This window comes from Cygnus olor, chromosome 1 (assembly GCF_009769625.2).
Source record: "Cygnus olor isolate bCygOlo1 chromosome 1, bCygOlo1.pri.v2, whole genome shotgun sequence".
NCBI lineage: Eukaryota > Metazoa > Chordata > Aves > Anseriformes > Anatidae > Cygnus > Cygnus olor.
In genome coordinates, this window is record NC_049169.1 from 126,940,788 (window position 1) to 126,963,023 (window position 22,236).

Genomic DNA, 22,236 nt, shown 5'->3' on the forward strand with positions numbered 1-22,236 from the left:
TGCTTTTACTTTACAAACATGTGCGTAGTGCTAAAATAATTTCATTTTGAAAGCCATTTTGCAGCTGCTATGTTTAAAAGAAATTTTCTTTCTTAACCAAGGCCTGGAATAGCTAAATGCTGTCAAATTAGTTTGTAGCTGCTTCTAGAGATACTTTTCCCTGAAATATGCAAGACTGTCTCCTGCATAAGCAGCCAGCATTGCCTTCACATGCTGACATGGCTTTTTCAGTCATTAGGATGCCAAACTCCACTCGGCAATAGCTCTAACTCCTTTGGTATTCTGCTCATTAACCTGCTGTCAGAAAATTTTTGCTGCTGTGTATGCTGGGTGAACACTCAACAACAACAAATTACTTACTTGTCATTTTGTTGATCACAGCCCTCTTTTCTCTCATCCTAGAACTTTCCTGCATCTTGGATTTCTAAGGTTTTTTATTTTTTATTTTTACTGGTCTAATTTCTCTTTCTTCCTTCGCTTTCTTTTCCTTTGAAAATGCTACAACCGAGGAACAGGGCAGATTCAATGCCTGACTTGACAAATATTTGCCTCTCTTTCCTTATACATGGACCCACAATGCTGTCAGTAATAGATACTAGATATAATGGAAGAAAATGAGACAGGATCGTTGAAACAGAAGTATTCGTGAGTATCCTTAATTGTGTTTTCTATTGCTCCACCACGTTAATTTTTTTCCTAATCCTCGAGGAACAGTGTCTGGTCAGAGTTCAAAGAAATCAATATGGTTGACGTATTTGTGGTATTATTAACTCCTTTTAAGAATGTCTGAATGTGAGCAAAGTTAAATGAGAAACCAGAACGTGGGTTTGAACAGTTCTGAAGAGGACAGTTACAAATTTTATTTCAGCTTCTAACTTGCTTACAAAGAATACCGTATAATAAATACACAGCTGCTACAATGAAAAATAACATCTGACAAAGAACAATGCTAAAAAATGGGCGAGAGAAAAATTTTTGATTAAGAATAAGCATCCTATTTTCTGGAGAACAAATGTACAGATGGCAAGCGATTGGGGGTGGTGGGTAGAAGAATTATGTTGCATTAAAACCTTCCAAGATTTGGGCTCCCATCAGCAAGTGGTTTTCCATGAGTCTCACTAAAGACCAGTTTGTGGTGAGTGGCAGGGAAAGAATCCTTTTGGCTGGGGTTGCTTATCTGTTGTTTCACATACAATAACATGTTCCTATACTTGGTGAGAACACGGGTGATGACAAAACAGTTCCAAAATGAAGACGGTGACAGTACAGCTGTAAAACTCCTGAATCAGTGGCTGTTTCTGTTTGCTCTTACAGTACTCAGGGAAATGGCTGGGGATGAGGTGAAGCCACCAATTTCCTCATTGATGGCTCCGTGTTCATGCTGCAGAAGATGCTTGTACTGCATTGCCCATAATGCATGCTGCTATGTGGTGCAGGACACTGCTCCCCTTTTCCCTGCATGATATTTTGTGAAAGCATAAAAAACTTGGGGCTGTATGTTACGTGGCAAGAAATGTGTTATGGAAAATGAACGTTGTGAAAGGAAATGACAAAATGTTTAGAATACAAGGTTACATTTCTTCAAGGAGCATAACCAAGAAGAACAAATAATGACTAATATTGAGATAGTCTGCATCAACCATTTGTACACGTATAATCACTTGGTTAAGAAGCATAATTTTTTTTCCAAGTGTGAATTTATTAACCTTTAATTTATGAAGGAGCAATGCAGCTTTGTTTTACAGTCATTTTAAAAATCAAACTTCCTTTTCTGTTTTTGCTTTCCTTAATTGACACTACAGAACATTGTTAAGGATGTCTTCAGCAAAATACAGGACTTTCATAGAAAACAAGCTCAAGATAAGTACCTGATAGGCTGTATCTATGCATTCTGCCTTTGCCTCTGTGTGAGGAAAAGGAAGAAAGACGCTTCCTGTTTCATCTACTGCAATTGCCATCTATGGCTTCACCTTCGTTATCATTCACATCGGTCGCTCAGGAGGTCCACACCACCCTTCTCTAAATAGAAGGAAAGAACACGTTTCCCTTTGCCTTTCCTCCCTCCCATAAAAGGCAGAAATCCCAATAAGCTTCATTTGCACAGTTCTTTATTCTATTAAACACAGCTGACAGCATTTCTCTCTGGCTGCCAGACCAAATCAGGAGATTGTTTGCATTGTCTCAGGTGTGTGCCTCTGAACAGCTGACCTTTACATGGCTTAACAGAGCTAGTCTGAGAAGAGCTCAGAGAGCCTAAGCATCTCTGGCTCACACATCGGCAGTGTTCTTGTCTTTTCCTCAGTGCCAGTAAAAGTCTGTAGAGAAAACAATCCAGAATAAAAATTAAATTAGTAAATAATACCTTAAAATAGAAAGCTCTGTAAGGCTTACGATGTATTGCATTTTTCCTGCCATTTTAAGCTATTTAGAAACAATTCTTTTCCTGCTTTGAATGGAGTTAATTTTATCACAGCTGTTTATTTTTATTTTAACAGCTTTAGTTTACACAGCCCTTTATCATCCCTAAAAATCTTTCTGGTTTAGAATCTTGGTTTAATGCCAGCACAGTTCTGGGGATGTTGGTGAATTAAGTCTGATGTTGCGGTCTCTTCTTAATCCCTGTTTGAGCTAATCTGTTTTGGTACATTTCAGAATGTTGCTCTCAAAAGACCTGTAACTGGCACAACAGAAGTGTGGTATGTTTGAAATGTCGTGAGAAAACTAATATCTCATATATAGCCATAGAGGAAAAATATGTGTGAAGTGTGAAATTCCTCCAGACAGTGTTGTGAGAATTTAATCTTCATGAATACTAAATTATCTTGCACTTGTAAAGAGCATGAAGCAACCGAGAATCTTAGATCTCTGGATCTTTTTAAATAACGTTATGCCAGGAGTCCCATATCTAGTTCCAGCCAAAAGCTGGGACTCCTGGGAATTTTAACTCCTTGCTGCTGATGCTGCCCTTGGTCAGGTTTTAAGAAGCTTATTATTAAAGTGCACTTAACGCTCAGGTTTGAGCTCTGCCTTGTGGTGCTACAGATGATCTGGTGACAATAAATCAAAGCATCTTTGCTTACTGAGCCAGAAATGGGAAGTGATATCCAAAAAGTCTTATATCCTTCCTAAAAAAGTTATAAGGGTATGAAAACATTTCATACTACTAGAACTGGTGGGACAGTAGGAATGTTAGTAAGCACTAAGTACTGTTATGTTCTTAGCTTGTCAGTTATCTGAATGCTGACAGAGAGCTGACACTTCTAGAAAACTTGCTGTTTTAAAAAAAATAAAAAATAGTAAGAGGCCTGACTAATGTAGCTTTTATCCTGACCTGGATATATCTGAAGTATTGAATGACTAGACTTGAAACCAAAAAACATGTTTAGTGTTTCTGAAGATACTTTGATGAGCTGCTGGCCTTACCTTTGCGCTACATTCACAGCTCTGCTGCAGCTGCTCCAATGTGACTGTACTGCTTGTCAGTGGCAGATGACTCTGCCTGCTGAGACGCACTCCAGGTTTTAATGCCCATTTAGCAACGTGACCTCCCTGCTAACTGTAGCTCTTCTTGCAGAAAATTCCATATTTAAAATTCATAATCTGCCAGCCTGTGTCACTCAGGTTCCTGCATAGTTCCCAGCCCTATCTGTGGGCTGTATTTGTCTTTCAGGGAAACTGTCCACCCAGCTCTGTTCTCCTACTAAACATTTTTTTTGCAGTAATGGTGAAAAAGGCCATGCAAAGCTGAAGGAAAAAAAGAGGGTATTTGAGTCAGTAGGAAGAGGGGCAATTTTCTGGTTTTGGGAGGAGGGACAAGCTCGGAGTCCTGGGTCCCAGATTTTTATTTTTATTTAAGAGACTGGAAGGGGTCTGCATTGTGGAATAAAATCAAATAGCATCCCCTTCAGAAGGCAAGAAAGGCTCTTGGATCACTCTCTGACTTCAGTTTTGCTCATCTCTCCATCTTGGACGAGGAAATTGTTACAGGAAAATGCTTAATAAAATAGAATCACAGAGGCTTACATGTCTCAAGTTGAACTTGGGATATGATTGCAAAAATAGTATTCCTTGGTTTCAGTCAAAATGTGGAATAGCACCTTATTTTAGTCCCCACCACTGCAACTTTGTAGGAGAAACTTCTTTGTCAGAAAAGGGCAGAAATTCAAACACGTGTTAAATAGATATAGACACATACATTTATTTATTTCAGTAAACAACCCAATGAAAAAGTAAGTGAGAGGAGAGTATTTGTCGTGCAAGAGTGGGCAGACTATTGCAAATTCTTGCTTGCAAGTTCTGTATCTGTACAAATCACAGATGTATATCTCAGGTACCTTGGGAAGAATTAAGATAAAGAGAAGGTCCCCTCAGCTTGTCTTTAAGAGTAAGAGCATGTTAGATTAATTTCTGCATTATTGTTTCTTAATGTTGCTGTGCATGCGTTCATTTTATCTAAGTTATTCTGACTTTCTACTGCATATAGCCTTTCTTTGCTGTCACTACTGCCTCTTTCCCACAGCCACCAAGTGATAAGAGCAAGAGCAGATACTTCTTGGAAAAGCTAGGGCTTTTATTCTCATTTATTTAAGTCCAAGGGAATCCTCAGTTTGTGTCAGTCAAAAAATAATAAATTCTGTCATTTTCCTAGTTCATCAGGAAGAATTATTTTAACTTTGAAGAAGCTTTGTCAGGTTGGCTGCTGTATCTGACCATTCAAATGCAGTTTACTTTGGGCAGGCATCACTTCAGTCCATTCTGTCCTCATTAAAATATATATAATATATATCTGTTATTTCCTATTTAACTTTGTCACGGTATACAGCCCTGATAATAAAAGCTCCGTGGCAGCATTGAGAATGAAATGACTCTTGGAAAACATCAAGCACAGATGGGTGATGCTAGGGAAGTCTGTTGTAAGCCTGAGGTGAGGCTTCTGATGTAAGGTGTGTTGTCTCATCATAGAAGAATGGTAATAGAAGATGAAGATGCCATAATGAAAAACAAGTGATTACCCAGAAATAAAAGGCTAATTCTCTTTGAGCCCTTGAGGTTTCTGATCTCTCTTTCATGCAGGCTTCAAAGAACTGAAAGTCCATATGACACCTGTTGAGTAATTCCCTTAATTACTTCCATATTTTATTTCCGTCTACTGCCCAAGGTCCAGGTCTAGGTGTATGTCCTCTTCTCCCACAATTAGTGATGTGGAAAACCTATTTTAATAATTTATTCTAAAGACGTGTTTTCCATTCAGGGAGTGGCTAAGAGAGGTCATGCATCCTATCAATTAAACGCAGTTACTTGTGGAGGGAGGTCTCTGCACTGCTGCTTTTGTCTGTCACAGAGTAGTTTTAGGAGATCCTGGCAAGGATGAAATGGGGAACTTTTGCCAGAGGCTGATTTCCCTATCCCACATTAGGAGAAAGAAGCAGATCCTTTGTTCAGCAAAGATAAAATGATCACTGTGCTTTGTACAGAATTTTGAGTTGTGAAGGTTTTACTCTCCGAAATATTATTAATTTTTCTTCTACTTCCAAGTTACAACAAGGTTTAGGAATAAGAAAAAGGCAGTGACTTTGCCATGCTGCTGATTTATACCTATCAGGCTTAATTAGTCTAGTCCTGCATCTCTGAGTGCCCCCGCGTTGTGGAATGGCTCCGCTACAGACAGGACCTCCATCATCACCACCACCACAGCACAGACAGAACAGGATTGCAGTGAAGGCTTGAATTCACTCATTATTGCTTTCATGAGCCCTGGAAGAACTTCCTTAATGATGGCATGAATGCTACCGTTTAACTACTATGATAAACCCATGAAACCAGCTTTTGAGGTGTTAACCGAGGCCTGTCATGGGAAGACGAAAAGGTCGAAGTAAAAAGATCAAGGCCCCAGCATATGTGAGAAAAGAGTCATACTGTGATTATTATTGTTTAGAATTCTTCTTAATTCAAATCCTGGGCAATTTTTGGAAGAAATAACTTGTACAGTGGTATCTAAATCATACTCTTGCAGAATCAGTGATGTTATATATATATTCGACAGGCAGATGTAGCAGCCGCGCAGGAGGCTGCAGAGCCAAAGCAAGCATTTTACTTAGTCTTCAGCATTTTTGTTTGTTTCTGAGCAGGAGCTTTCTCTAATTCTGCACGTATACTCCTTTCATTTCAGATACAGAAAATCCTAGAACAGAGCAGTTTATCATAATTTTTCATAATTTGTCTCCTAAAACTATTCTCACTAAAAATCCTATCCCAATACACAATTCCTGAATTCCTCTCCTCACAGCACCCTGCTGCTAAAACCAATTTTAGCAGGTGAGCCCCTCGCTTCCTTGCTCGTGAATTTGTTCCTGTAGGCCTCAGGACTTGTAGTGGTTTCTGTGTTTCATCGGAGAAGTTTAAAGTAGCTCTTGAAGAAGATCTTGTGTTTTACCAGTCTTGTTCCTTAACAGCGAATTGCCAGGAAGATGAGGAGACTCCCTGAAAGCAAGTTACTGCTCATCAGAATGACAGAAAGTTGTTGTGTGGAGACCTTAAAAAGAAACATCAAAACCAAAAACCATGCCCCAAGCCCCAGAAAATCATTGTTTTCTGCCTTTGTTCTTAATGATGGACTGAACCTGAAAGAAATTGTATGTGATTGTATGTGGAGCTATACCTTGAATTTCATCTTTCATTTTCTGCTCTCCTTAAAATTTTTCTCATTCTGTGGATTTTTGGTCTTTTAAACCTAGAGCTGTCACTTGAGTCAGGAAGGCAAAAGGAAAGGATTCAGTTGTTAATATTAACAATTTTAGTCATAAAGATTTTCCCTGACCGTCAAAATATTCTCTCTAGGTAATTGTTCTATTTGGCTTTAAAAGATTGTTCTAGATTAGTTTAGAAACAGTATTCAGATGCATTCAGCTTAGATTGCTGTTTCATCCTATTCTTGCTACTTAAACATGTCAGAGAATTGTAGAATCTGAGGCATTATTAGGGTATTGTAAAGCTTCCCACATGCTCCACAACTTGCAAGCCATTTATAGGAATCCAGTAGACTCTGCTCTTATCTTAGTGTCATTTCTCTTCTCTTCGTGGAAATATAGATGATTTTTGGATAAGACTATATGGTTACCTAAGGGAAGAAGGAAAGAGATCTGTATGTAATCTCTACTTGATTTGGGGTGTCTAGAATTTAAGGATGATTCTTTCTTCTCTACTGGCAGCCTTACGATGAAAATCCATTGCAATCAATTTGTTGACCTTGGTATAAGAAAAAATAAGCTGAGAAGCTTATCATATGATCTATGTGTGTGGCACCATATACGCTTCTAAGGGGAATATGAGAATTTGGGTTTGTTATTTCTAGGTAGAATTAGTGATGTAGTAGCTAGCATAAAGTGCTGTGTTTTTCCTGGAAACATAGTTAAGTCAATCTGCAACATAGGAAGAAAGGAAGGTGTAAATGATTCTGGGGACTATTTCAATTGGAGGAAACTTCAGTGGGTCACTTCTGCTGCCAGCGGCTGCTTGGCTTGATTCTGCACCATCCTGTAAAGGACTGAGATGTCACTATATTGGATCTGTGGCCTCTGCTATTCAAACAGCGGAAATTTTCAGATAAGCACAGATAAATTTTCCTATTCACTGAGAGAAGTAATGCAAATCAGAGTGTCAGTTTTGATTTATTATATTCCTAGAGGATTGTGTGCATGGGTGCTTTTCTTATGAGGCTGCCTATGCTGCAGAGAGATTTAATGTTCAGCAGGGAACACATTATGCAGCTTATTCGATTGCAGATTTGTTTAAACAGCTTTCAGCTTTATATTTCCCAGTTAGGTAATGTAACTTTAGATACTAATTGCATAATTGGCTTGATATGAGTCATACAGATTTAAGGTATAGTATGCCTGGTCTGACTGACTGTTAGCTTTAAGTGACTTTATACAATAGCTGCCCTAGAACTGGCTTTAACTCTTTCATTTAATGAACTTTCTGGCAAATAATATGTGTCTGAGAAGGATTTTTTTGGTACTCAAGGAGTCGCTGTCTTCACAAGTGAAGTTTTGATCCTGGAGCATGCATGTTTTGTGGATTGGTGTAAGCTCTAACAAGTACACCAGTGCGATGAAGTGACGTGATTTTTAAAACTTTGAAATGAGCACATGGCACAGAGAACCTCTTCTCTGCCAGTTTCTCAAGGCTTTGTTTCCTTTAGAGCTTGGTGGGAGGGATCATGTTCCGGTCACAATCTCTTTTGGAAACAGGGATCTTCACACCTAAGATTCCTTCTTTTATCCCTCCATTTCCTAGGCCTAAAAGATACTACAGGCTCTGAGAGTGATGGTGGTGACTCTTGCAGCACAAAATCAGAAGGAGCCAATGGAGGCACGACAATCCAACCCAAAAAGGTCAAGGGTGTTGGCTTTGGAGATATCTTCAAAGACAAACCTATAAAACTACGGCCAAGGTCAATAGAAGTTGACAATGATTTTGTCTCAGTAGATAAGGTACGTATCATTTCTTAATTCTTCCTTTGTTGTTGATTTAAAGAAGTTTTCATCCTGAAGTTCTAAATTCTATCACTGACAAGAACTTAAAGTTTTGTGGTCGTTATTTCCTAAACTTTCTGTGGACGACACTCTGCTTTTTTCTCTTGCCACACACTGGAAAGTGAGTGCTAGCGATGTCAACTGCCTACAAGAACTGTTACTTTGCTTAAAGATTTACTCCTCTGACAATTAATTGTCCTTTTTTTCTACGAAAATATTAGTTTAGAGAAGAAGACTGGAGAGGCTTTTTCAGATTTGTAGTTACCACATTATAATAAAAAATAATTGCTAGTTCTTATATAAACTAAGAGGGAGATACAGTCATTGTGTCATCAGCTTTCCGAAAAGGAAGATTTGGAAAATAACTAAATACCTCCACTTAGTACTGGGTTTGTTAATTTAAAAAGTGCTTTCAAAAATCTTCTTTGTTTGATGGGGCTAGTAAAAGGGAAAGCTTATTTTTTGTGGGTTTGTTCTATATGACATAAGAAAGTCCTGAGATTAACACTTGGGGAAAATTTTAACTTTCACAGGTTGAAACAGATCATCTTTGTAGAGAGCATTCTTTGGTCTCTAGCCTCCAAAACGATCATTAAGTAAACTAGAAATGGAGACTAGAAATCAAAATGAGATGTTTCTAGTAACTGGAAATAACTTTTTTTTTTTTTAACCCCTTTTTGGAGGATGTTTGTTTTCATGGCTGCCTGAAATCTTATTCATACAAGTCCCACATAAGAAAAATTCCTTTGTATGTAGGATGTACCTGATAGCAGACAGACTTAAGCTTATACATGACTGTACTTAAGCATTTTTTCTGTATTCAGGACAAAAAGTCCTTCAGCATCAAGAACTGCGTATCTTAATAATGCAGTTCTACAGTAAATGAGTCATTATAATTCATTAATTTTCCACATGTAGGTATATAAAGGAAATATGCAGACAATTTCCTAAGATAAACACACACAGAATTTACATGCTAATAGTATTTATAACTTGTGTATAACAGCAACATTCACTTGTAAGATAAATGTAGGCACAGACCAGAATTCAGGTGTTACACAAAATGTAGTTCTCCTGAATTGGATACAGGCAGATGAGAATTTTCAAGTGATAAGGCTCCGTTAAGGCTACAGAAATGATTTCTTTTGTCTGCAGACTTACTGTAATTGTAGCCATCTATAAAGTAGTCATTGTAAATGGGAACTGATTAAAATAAATTACATACTTCTTGAACTCTGGAGTCCATCGCTTTAATATGAAGTACTCACAAAGTGCTTATGAAGTAGCCTTTGTTCACAGAAGGGAAGTCTTCACTTTATAGTAATGAGAAATTATACCTTTGTTTCTCCGTTACAGAGACAGATGTTGGTGCAGTGTAAGTCTATTTCTTGCCAGCCAAAAATTCAAACTAGAATCTTCAGAAATTTTCTAACATTTCTCATCCTACCTATAGACCTTCCCTCCTATGTCCTCAAACTTCTCCTAAAGTTGCTATGGCTAGTGGAAAATAATGTCTTCATCTTTGTAAGCACAGACCCTTATTTGTGCTTCAAGTGTGTAGATAAGCAAAAGCAACACTCTGCTGTCATTGTTTTTTTTGCTGGGTAGGGTCAGGTTGGTTAACCTTTGAACAGTGCCATTCAGAAGCTTCAGGACTGTTGTCTTTACCTACGCATAGCACCAACACATGATTCACTGACAAAACATCAGGTTACAACTGCAAAAGATTAACCTCCCCAAATATTTCTCTCTTGGCTGCAGGAGATTCCTCCCTTGTCATTGCAGTGTCCCTTGCCACTTAATGTTGGCTGGGAGAGAGAGAATCCTGCAGTGTCTGTAGTTCCAAGAAAGGTTGTATTTGTCTCAAGAGCTCTGCATATAGGGTCAAAAGTGTTGCAATTTATGATGCAGAGTGACAAATCAGTACAAGTTCTCTCAATTAATGTAGTTTTTAAAGGGATCTTTATCAGTGTATCTTGCTCATTTACAAGAAGTAGCTTCAGTTTTTCAATAAATTTTTTGAAGAGGCAGAAACAGTGCTATCCTCAGTTTCGTCATGTTTTAAAATTATTTCTGAAGTCTGGAGACCCTCAAACTCTTTCTATTGGTTCTTCTTGATATTATTACTGATGAAACATTCTATATATATTTGTAATGATACTCTTACCTTTCTCATTTACAACATTACCTAACAACTATTGATTTTTTTAAAGTATCAGTAAATTATTGAGAGGATTGTATAATGTAGGATTATTTATAACAAGATAATGCCTATGGGAGATGCTGTTCCCTTTTACAGAAGAATCAACTTGGTCTCATTTTGTCGGCATTATTACTTTCTGTTCTACTGTGTTCTTCTATGTTATGATTCATAAGTCTAGATCATATTTCTCACAAAGGTGTTATGAATTATTGTTGTGTTAAGTTAGGAAGGCTTTTACACAAATATTGGCGGGAGTATGAGGGCAGAAAGGATTGCTGTCAGTGGAGCAGGAACAGATTCCATTACACCCTGCTGTAAATCACCGGTCAGGTTGCTGTGCTTCAAGTGTTTGCGCAGTGCTAACAATGTAGAATATAGTGGCCCTTGTCTTTTAGGGTGATCAATAAGCTCTCAAACTAGAGGCAAAACTGAGGAGTTGCGTGAAAACCCATCGATTTTATTGGTGTGCAGAATTCATTGCTTTGCTGTTCTTTGATCTAAAAATCACAAAAGCAGATTATCCTAGGGAAATCAATGATGAAGTTGTGATAGTTTAATATGAGGAGTGCCATCAGAGCTGTTCTTTGTGTTTTAAAGTAAAAGAATCAAATACTGTTCCTTTGTAGTTCTTTTCTTTGCCTGTTTGCATTGATGAATCAACTGCTGGCCATATTTGTTTTCTAGTCAGAATAGAATCAGATTCCTGAGGTTTGGCTCTGTCAAATTCCCATTAATGATAGCTGTAAGTGAGCTAATTGGCTATGCTACATGTGACTGAAGCTGTAGCTTGCTCACATGAATTTTTAGAAGAAATGCAGTATGCGTACAGGAATGTTGTGTCTCCTTAGAAAATTTAGTGTAGCACTATTAAAGTTGTATGGTCAAATAGAAATATCCATTTCACATTTCTTCCTTCTGCTTGTGCATTTTCAAGACATTTATACAGGCGTTTATTTTCTTCCTTCTTCATTTTGTAGTGCCTTGTCTAAAACTTGTGTTTCTAGATTGCGCTTCTTTCCAACATGATCTATATGTGCTGTGCTTCCATTGTTCCAATAAGCTATCACATTTTCCTCTCCTATATCTAAAAATAAACCTCTAAAAGTAGAAGAAAATTAATTTAACCAACATGCTTCCTAGTCTGAGTTAACTGTATCGGGTTGTTTTTATTGAGTTGTAATTTCAGCTGAAAATGCTGGAGGCCATGATAGGTGAATGCAAAATAGAAGTCCTAAAAAGTCATTTTTATTTCTCTGAAAACTGTCCTTACTTATGAAGAAACTATTGAGAATATCTTTTGCATTTTCCATTTGAGATGTGTTCATAGTTTTCTTCAGGCAAGATTTTCATAGTTAGCTAGCTCTGGTGAATTCGAGCAGAGCTAGATTTCATTAGCAGCCTTTGGTGAGGTCACATTAGTGTTTGCCAGAACTTAATGGAAATTATATCCAGCCATCAAACTGGGCAATATTGCAGCCACCATAACGACTTAATATAAAGGAAAGGCTGTAATGGCTCTAGACCCAGCAACTAGTTAACTGCTGTTTAGGGATCCTTCTCACTGCAAGACGCTACATAGCGATCTTTATTTCTGCATGTATTAAGTATATTGTGGAGAGGGGAAATGGAGAAGAAATAATGAAAGTAGACAGAACAGCTAGAAGGGCTGGAAGCTGATGCCAATTATTAAATCTACCTGTCCAAAGTAGTAAGATGGGAAGTCATAAATTCAGGGTGCCTGTAAGATCTGGGTTTCTATTTTGAGGCCATGACCCAGGGATCCAGAAACTGTGATGACGAGGTTTTGTTGCCAGTCAGGTCTTTGCCACAGCTGTTACGTCAATTCTTGCCTTGTCGCTTGCACAAATCATTTTTCTCCTTAATTTTGAATTGTCATTTAAAAAGAAACCTTTGAGAGATGCAAGGTCTTTGGCATTTCCAAGCTGGCTTATGTTGGGTTTGAGCTCAGGTGTGCGTAGCCAGCACTCACTGTGAACACCGAATGTCCTTGGAGGTTCTTACTCCCGTAACACAAAGATGTGAGAGACAGTGGTCAAAATCCTGAGATAATTAAAAAACGGATGTGAGCAAAAATACCTGGTACTGAATACAAACACTAGTAAAAATGCCTGCTGAGACAGAGAGCATGCAGTGTGAATATCAAGTGGTTGTAGCAGTTTGCTCTTGAAAGCACAGGTTTCTGGCATTCGTTTATTCAGGAACAGCCATCAGAGATGGCAGCGGTCATGGCAAGCAGCAGCAGCGTGTCAAACCGTATGTGGGAACGGGGGAGGCATTCAGCTGTTCAAGCAGCATTTGTGTTTTGCTTTGCAGTCGCTTTCTGTGTAGTTTGGCATCCCTGCCTCACCACTTACTTTAATGTTGACTTGTGAGTAAAGCTATAAGGGGAGAAGGTCCCTGGCCCCTCCTGAAGTTGTGCTGAGAGCAAGGCTGCCTCTGCAGACGGGGTTTCTTCCTTCACCGGTGTAACCCTTCATTCCGAGAGTTTGGTGTGGAAGCAGGATTTATGTTTCTTCCATTATGCAGAAATAGCACACGTTTGCAAACAGCAACTGATGTTTGTGGAGCACTGTGGAAGTTCTAAATAATGTCTTTTGAATATTATTAGCCTTTCTGGAGTAAATAAATAAGAAGGAAAGGTAGGTGAAATATGTCCAGCTCTTGAAATGAAAGGCAGTCAAAAAGCGGCATGCCTCTTTGAGTCAGGGGAGGCTGACTCAAAACAGGACTTGGTACCTTGGGAGTAGAACAGGAAATGGAAAATTGGGTTTAAAGAGAGGAACAAATTTGATAACTCTGGCTGGCAGTGAGTCTCTACTGAGTCACTGAACTATGATACTTAAATGAATAGTGTCTCCTGACCTCCTGTATACGTTCTCCATTTCCATGCTATCCCATTAGTGAGCTTTCTTCCACGCTTTCTCACACTGGTTTGTAAAATGTTCAGGCTGCCCAGACAGAGCTGTCCAGGTATTGGTGACATAGTTCAGATTACTATCAGTTTGCAACAGCAGTTTTTGGCAGAGGAAGTTAGCCACACAATGTTTTGTGCTGCTTGTGACTTTTTTAGGCTTTTGTTTTCAATAAAGCAGCTGTTAGACTCTAAATAAATGCAGGATAGCTGTTGCCCGTGCCACAAAACCTCATTGGCCTTTGTTCAGAAAAGATTTGTTCGTGTGAAATAAGTACATCCAGCATGCGCATGAAAACGTTTTTCAACTTACGTTCTGGACTTGAGCTCCTTGAATAGCATCTAAAAATAGAAGCAGAGTAATGTAAAAGTATTGCTGGTACTAGAAGTCACTCCTAAAAGTGATGTGGAGAATCTGGTCTGTTCTCCTTGGGGGAGAGCACTGGGCTTCTGCCAAAGTGAGCTCCCTTGGAGGAGAGCAGGCAGGGAGCACTCCTGATTTTTCAGGAGTGGTTTTGATTAGGAAGTCTTAGGATGCTGTAGTCTGAGAAACAGGATGTATAGATTTAAGCTAATGCAATTTTATTTCATAATAGGGACAGAGCAAAAGTATATACGTTCTACATTGCTGTGATACATGATGCTGTTGTGTTGTACATTGAAGACTAGTAGTTTGCTAAATCACGAGAAAGCTCTCATTTTCATTTAAGTCTGTACCATTCCCAAGACTTATACCCCACAAGCATTTAAAAAGGAGTCATTTAAAGATGAAACAAAACAAAACAAACCCACTGTGCTTTAATAGTTCAAAATAAAGTTAATTTCCTGAGTTACAGAGATATTTGGTGGAGACATAAACTGAATTTCAATGAAAGACTGGTTTCTTGTTTCAACTTCAGTACAGAGAAAATGCTTTAGAAAGTAGCAGTACTGATGTGTAGGCTGTCTATATTTGCTGTCTGTTGGGCTTCAGGAGAACAAGTTCACAAATGAAACTGTCTAATACTAGTAGTAACATTTACCAAAGTAAAATCTAACTGATACAAATTGATACAAAATATTTAAATTAGTGTAATCAAGGCATTAGGAATAAACACTTTTATAAACAATGTCTTAGTGTTTCTAGGTCAAATGAGATTTTTTTTCTTGCTTCACTTGCATTATGTCAGATAATATAACTTTGATTTTTAATTGCTATGTCTGAGTTGTTAGGCTTTTTAAACTTTGGAAAGATTATAAAAATTTAATGAGATGACATTTAATCTTCTTGGCACGCATGAACTTTGAAAGTTAAAGAACAAATACCGTTGTGCAAAAAAATAAAATAACATATCTGACTTTGGAAATTACCTAAATAACTGTCAGGGCTGCTGAGGTATTAAAAAGATTTATGAATGTGAGCTGGACTGTCTATAACCTGGAAATTGCCAAGAGTAAAATACATACAGTCATTTTTTGCTATCTATTCAGCTTCATTAGTTTGTGGAATTTTTCTTAAGTGGTTTCCTTTTTAAAATTTTCCATAATCAAGGATTATTTTTAAAAAGACATACGTGACTGTATTATTTATATTTATACATATTCATAAAATGTATGTATTGTAAATGTGTTATGGATTATTCTTCTCTCTACAAATAGATAATAATTTTATGTTTTCTGGAACTGATAATGATGTGTTGTAATATAACTTTAAAATAATTTGTGATTTCTGAAAACAGAGATCTTCAGGAGGTGGGTTGGCTGGCTCAGGAGGCGTTCAGACTTCGCTCTGAGTCATTACTGAACCTGTTCCGCAGCATGGAGCTGGCACAGGGAGTGTGCTGCAAGAGAGGTTACCTTTCCTGTGACCTATCATCTTGGTCTTTTCCAATCTTTAAAATATCCTGGCATTTTTTCCAGAGATGTATACTTGCAGTAGTAGTAGTCCTACTCAGATCATTTTAACTTCACCTTTGGTATAAGACCAAAGAGTATCTCAGAGATCATTTAATCCAAGCCTCTCAACCACATTAGGACCAAATATGCATAAATAATTCCCAGGGGATGTCTCTTTTTTTTTTTTTTTTTTTCTTAAAAAGGCATCCTGTAAAGAAAACTTAGGGAGGATACACAATTTACTTCACGATAGTAACAGAAAATATATTTTAATATATTGGCTCTGCAAATTATTTTTTTTTCTTGTACTTTTTATGGGAAGCAGAGTGAGCAATTTAATGGCCTCCCCTTTAAAATCTGCATACTGTCCAGGTTTATCATGTCCTTCCTTATGCTGTTTCTTAAAATCAGGGAACCTTTTTGTTTGTTTCGATGTATGAGTTCAGTTTTTCTTGTCTCAGAGTTGTTTTGGCACTCCCATGAGAATATCTTTTTAGAGAATGGGTGTGTGTGTCTAGGGAACGCGTTGAGTATACTTATGTATGTACATTGTAGACGTGTTTGTGTGTGAACGTGTCAACGTTTTTCTGAGGTATTTAAGGTCAAATGGAAGTGAGAGTGTGTAGTATGTTGTGGTTTGCTTAAATATAAATATTTAATTTCTTCCAAATTATTTGAGAAGTGCATGATGTGTTATCCTCCCCTGCCCTTTACATTCGTTTTAAATTTGAAGGTTTGTGAGGAGGAAGTATGAAGAATTTATAAGACTTTCATGGAAGAGAGCATCATCTTAATGGTGTTGCTGTTTCTTGATCAACTTCCTTTAAAAGACAAAAACCTTAAACAAAAGCTTATATGACATGAAATATCAATTTCTCTCCCCACCCCAAAATAGAGAGACCAATACATTCAGAATTTGTCAAAATCTCATTTTCCTGTAGAATTATTTGCATTACTTCTTATCTGTACAGCCTAGACAAGAAGCCTATATACATCCTCCCTTACATTACCGTTCCCAGCTCTCAGTCTCATGAAGCCAGGAGGGCCGACTGGCTTGGGAAAGGAGAGGAAACTTCTCACTTAAGAGTGAGCAGAGGTAGGAAAAGCTCCAGATTTCCTGTGAAATAAACAAGTGGAACCTTTGTTTCCCTGGGATGGCCCGAAGTGTGAGTCAGTGCTAGGGCTGGGCTCCCACCCTTGCTGGGCTGAGCTCATGCAAGGAAGGGGCAGGACTCCAGTGCTCGTCTTGGACACTTTGAGCTGCTGAAGGGCAGCTGGGCTTCACAATGGGAGAGGAGGTATTTCTTTTACAATTAGTTGCTGTTTTTTTTTCTGTCAATATTCAAAACTCTTTTGCAATATATATCTTCTGCAAAGCGCAGAATTCGACTGCAGGGTTCCTTGGTAGTTCTGCACAGTTTGTAGATGCTGGGTAGGTAAAAAGAAAAGAAAGAAAAAGAGCACTGGGGATCCTGAAGTTTCTGCTATAGAGGAAGGTATTAAAAGAGGGGGTTACTTTTGTGTGAAAACACATTCTGTCCTGGCTCCATTTAGCTTAAGTTTTTTTCCTTTCGGACTGTTTGGCCATTAAGCTTGCACAGATGTTTTTTATTTCTATATGATTTGGTTTCAATTTTCTTGCTCTAAAGAATAATGTAACTTCGTAGTTAGGCAAGAATAGTTGCACAGTCTTTAGGATGTGTTGCTCTTTCAAATGTGTGCTTATGAAACAAAAACTATCCCCCCCCTCCTTTTTTTCCTTCCCAAGTGATCTAATAAAACGGCACTTCTTTTTGGCAGAAAAAAGAGGAGGAGCTTTACTAATCCCTCTTCTGTGCGAGGTGACATTTGGAGTCTCTTGTATGAATGAGGAAAACTGATACGAATGATTTGGAGAAAATTGTATTGGGATAATAAAATCTAACTGGAAATTATCCTTTCCTTCAAGGAAAACTGGAGTCAACTGATGCTTGTAAAATTTTATAGAAAGCTGAATGGAGAGGCACCAAGTAAACTGTTTAATTATTTGCAGATACTTTGGGGACTCTTAGTAGAAACGTGAAAAATTTCTTTCAACTTCTGCATTTAACAACTGAAGTCAGTAAACAGGGTGGAGGAATGAAGCTACAGGTTTCCTGAATTGTTGTTTCTCTTACAATGTGCCATGTGTCTTTCTCTTTTCTGCCTTAAAAAAAGAAAAGAGGAAGGAGGAAAAGAGGAATACAGAAGGATCCTAGAGCAGCCAAACACTCTGTGGGCTTAACAGTCTGAAAGCCAATTTCTAAGTTGCCTTTTAAACTCCTTTTTTTTTTTGCATGTGTTTCTGTAGTAAGTCAGTGACATTTGATCTTAGTAAAATAGTTCTTAAATACCGTGAATATAAGCTTACATTATTAAACTGAGTTGACTAAGCGCTTCATAAAAACGTCCCAGTAAAAATCAAGGAGGGGGAGAGAGGATCAGCTCCTGGGGAGGAAGTCCTGATGCAATAGGGCCTTGTAGCCAAGTACAGCCCGCTGCTGCCTGGGTTTTGCTGGGTGCTGGGCTATTTGCCATGCACTGGCCACCCAAATAGCAGTAGGCCTCTGTGTGTCCAGCTGACAGTTTCTTCTGAAGCAGTCTCTGTACCTAAAGCACTTGCTGAAAAGAAAAGCTAAACCACATGATATTAGTCATTTTTTCATTTGTGTTTCAAGTTTCTGAGCTTCATTCAAAGGAAAATATATGAAATTCCAGTCAGCTGAAAGAGAACTGGATGGAGATGCTCGTGCATTTTGCTTTGTCACTTGGTGCACTGTATTTTTCCCTGCAAGAATTAAATAATAGTATATCCCTGTTTAGCCTCAGTAACTTCTGTTGAGAAAAGAAGAAATCTAATGCCAAAATGGGAGAAATATTTGCTGTCAGCACAAAGTCTGTGACTATCTGCATGACAGTATGGGTTTATTTTTTTTTCTTTTTTTATTCATTGGATTTGAAATATATAATTGAACAGTTGCTTGGCAGTTTGTTGTCAGCATTGTAACTTTCACAGAAGAGCAAAGTAGTGTTGTTCCTACTTTAAAAGGAAGACACTAAAGAAGAGCCATTCCCTGGCTTTTGTTTTCTTAGATTTTCTTTTTAGAGATTAAAGTAGCTGAACTGTTTTCCTTACTGCTGCAAGAGGGAGTGTAGATCTGTGTAACTGTTGTAAGGTTCATTAATTTTTGTAAAAGAGAGGGTTTCATAACAGCAGTTTCTGTATTGGATGGTACAATCTGGATCGTGCTGGTTATCAGCTGCAATCTAGACGGATTGTTCTCCTGGGAGAGTGGAAACGGGATTTCATTCACTATGTGCAGCCCGATTAAAGGATCCTTCCCAGAAGAGACAGAAATTAATTGTGAGTTGCAACTTGCTAATGGTAAAATTTCTGACAAGGAGTGGAGGGGGACAGGATCCTTTACATTTGTGTGAACCACAGTCAGTAAAAGGGGAAAATGAAAAATAAATAAAGCACAGAAGAAGGAAGACTAATCTGCTGGAAAAAATAATAAAAAAAAAAGAACTTTTTTTTGCAAAAGCACCTTCTACCATTGCTAGAAGAAGCTAAATGAGCCTGTTCATACCCCTCATTTCCATGTGCATGCTTTCAGTACTTTGAGACGAGGCAGTTGGGAGCATACTGTGCAGCTTTCATTCCATTTTTGCTTTTTTTTTTAATTTCATTTGCTGAAGTGTTTTTATTCCTCAGTGATTCTAATATGTCTTGCTCCATTAGTTTCAGCAGCAACTACCTAATGTAAGCTCTTGCATTCGCTTTCTCACCATTAGCCTTTTAGGAAGGCAGATTTGGAGTTCATTAACCATTTAAAACTGACAGCCTAACAGCATCAAGTGTCAGGAGTCCAAATTTCACGGAAATAGGAATCTTACAAAGTGTATGAGTTGAGATACATAGGTTTCTCTCCTGGCCAGCATGTCAAGCACATGAGGAGAAAAAAGCCTCTCCACTCCCCTCCCTGCCCGTAATTTGAATTTTTAATTTGTCAAGATACCAAGTTATAGCAGCTTTGGAGTCTGAACTCATCTGCCTGTAGAACAGGTACACGGTGGAGAAGGATGATGGAAAAAGCAAAATGAGCACTGTTCTGCTCTCCAAGCTACCCAGAGTTCTAATGAAAATAACATTTCATCGTTCATATTCATTGAAGTCTTTGTTTCTACACGTTTTTCTGTCCAAAAAGTTAAAACAAAAAATTTGCATCTCATTTTTTTACCCACTTATTTCTTTGAAAGTTACTTGAAATAGCACATATTTCTGTGGTGACTTGCATAAAGCTAATGAAGATATTCTTCATCTGTGTTTTGTAGACTGCTGGTGGTCTGCTAAACACCTGCTAGTTTTAGTGCATGGATAGCTGGATTGGACATTTGGTGCTGGCTCAGGTCATTTCTTAATGGAGCTCAACAGCTGGAAACAAGAACTACAGTAATTTTCCATTTAAGCAGTTCTGAATTCACTGAAGAGATGTTTTGTAGTTGTAAATGGGAAGTTTGGAATCTGTGAAACAGTCTCTCTAATTAGATGTCTTTCACATTATGAAGGTTTGAGACTTTCCTTTTAATGCAGAAATATAAATTACATGAATGTAGAGGATGTAAACAGTTCCAGCTTGGCATAAACATCAGTATCATCACTGAGGGAGCAGCGTGTATTCATACAGTGAAATACTGAAATATTGTGCATCTAAAGACACCTTAAGTCTATAACACTTTCTCAGAGAAAATCAGAGGCAGTTAAAACCTTTTCAGACTACTTGATGGAGCCTGATTTGTTCAGGAGGTAGGTAACTTGTTACGCACACTTGACTGACAGTGTTGTGGTGTACATAATTCACCTTACAGGTCACAAAAAGTTTGAGATGTCTGAAGAGGAAATACAGTTGTATATTACTGTCCTGTGGGTTTGTCTTTTTCATTACAGTAGCTGTTCCAAGTGTTTGCTTTTTATAATCTTTTAGATTTATAGTAGGTTTCTGGACTGTTGGAACTACAAAAGAGGGACCGAGGAAGCAGATTTATGTATGACATAAATCACTTCATGACTCTTAAATCTCTCAATTAATTTTTTTTTTGTAGTGGCCTACAAATGAGAGGATTTAAATTAGCCTGAAAGAGTTGTTGCTTTAAAATTTTGAATAGTTTTCTAATTATTCTCCCTCTATATTTTTCTTCTCCTTATGATTTTGTTTTGTTTTTAACTGAAAAAAGTAAGTTTGTTTGATAATGTTTGGGGGTAAGAGGAGTTCGAGTAAGCCTTTGAAGTTTCTCTTATGGAATTGTGGAACCATAGAATATCCCGAGTTGGAACGGACCCTCAAGGATCATCAAGTCCAACTCTTGTCTCTGCACAGGGCCACCCTAAAGTCAAACCCGATGTCTGAGAGCATTGTCCAAACGATTCTCAAAGTCCAGCGGGCTCAGTGCCATGACCACCCTCTGGATGCAGACCCTTTTCCTACCACCCAGCCTGACCCTCCCCTGTCCCAGCTCCATGCCGTTCCCTCGGGTCCCCAGAGAGCAGAGCTCAGCGCCTGCCCCTCCGCTCCCCTCGTGAGGGAGCTGCAGGCCGCCATGAGGCCTCCCCTCAGCCTGCTCTGCTCTGCTCTGGGCTGAACAAAGCAAGTGTCTCATGTGTTATCATTTTGTTTTTATGTTACCTTGCTTTATTTAGATTTACTTTCTGAAGTGTACCGCATTCAATATTCCATTTCCATACGCTCAAAGAATGAGGTTTCCAGGAAATTAGAAGATCTTGTGACATCTGTAGTTCAGATGAGAATTGTGCCTAGGCTGGTATCGTACCTTCAAACAGAGTTCAATACCAAAAAGCCTGAGGAAGTGTATGAGAACAGAGTAAACTTACAGAGAAACTCCTGTGGTGAGTGTTCACAGCCTGCAATGGTGTTTAATTTTGTTTTTAATAGCCTTAATGGATTTTTTTTTCCTCATCAGATGAAGTAGACACATACTCATCACACATAAAATTTTAGTCTCTGTAACTTCCTGTGGAAGAGTGCCAACCAGCTTGCTTACATGTTGTGGGAAGGAGTACCTCCCTTTGTTTTGAATGAGGTACCTGCTAATTTCATTTGATAATCCTTAATTTGTATTACTGGAAGAGATAATAAACGAGTCCTCCCTAACGACCTTCTCAATGCCCCTCCTGATTTTTATAGACCTCTGTTAAAGCACCTATGTTTATCCTTTTTCCTGGATGAGGGATCTGTTCCATAGGTTGGATCATTCTTGGTGGCTTTTTGTGTTTTCCAGTTCCTTTAGGGACTGAGGTGGGTTATGCATGTGAGAGAAAGGAGATGAGAACTGCACACTATGGTGTTAGATGGATTTATACAGTGTGTTGCTAGCACTTTACAATGCAATTTTTTTCCTTTCCAAAGTATTAGCAACTATGTGTTCAAAGCCCATCATTTCTAGCTCAAGATAGCAGTTTTTCTCCAAACGTATAATTTTACTTTTGTCTGAATTGAATTTCTGTTTTTCCCCTTTTCTGGCTGATCTGTGAACATGTGGAAAACAAGGGCCTTGATCCAGATCCCTGAGGGATTCCACTGGTCTCTGGGATGAAATCCTGCCTTTTGTTTCCTGGCCTTTAATTGGTTACTTATCCAAGTTAATCCTTTAAGAAA

The 22,236-nt window shown here is 38.3% G+C and overlaps 1 protein-coding gene across 11 annotated transcripts in view; it reads left to right on the forward strand.

The window, feature by feature from the left end:
* SH3KBP1 (SH3 domain containing kinase binding protein 1) overlaps positions 1-22,236 on the forward strand; it is a 224,791-nt gene that overhangs the window by 131,580 nt on the left and 70,975 nt on the right. For 10 of the 11 annotated variants that reach the window (XM_040532277.1, XM_040532302.1, XM_040532260.1 and 7 more), the window contains one exon: positions 8,296-8,492. In XM_040532277.1, the coding sequence (XP_040388211.1) occupies positions 8,296-8,492 (197 nt within the window). Of the gene's footprint in view, positions 1-8,295; positions 8,493-16,712; positions 16,843-22,236 lie in introns of those variants that run through there. The other variant, XM_040532329.1, reaches the window with a different exon arrangement.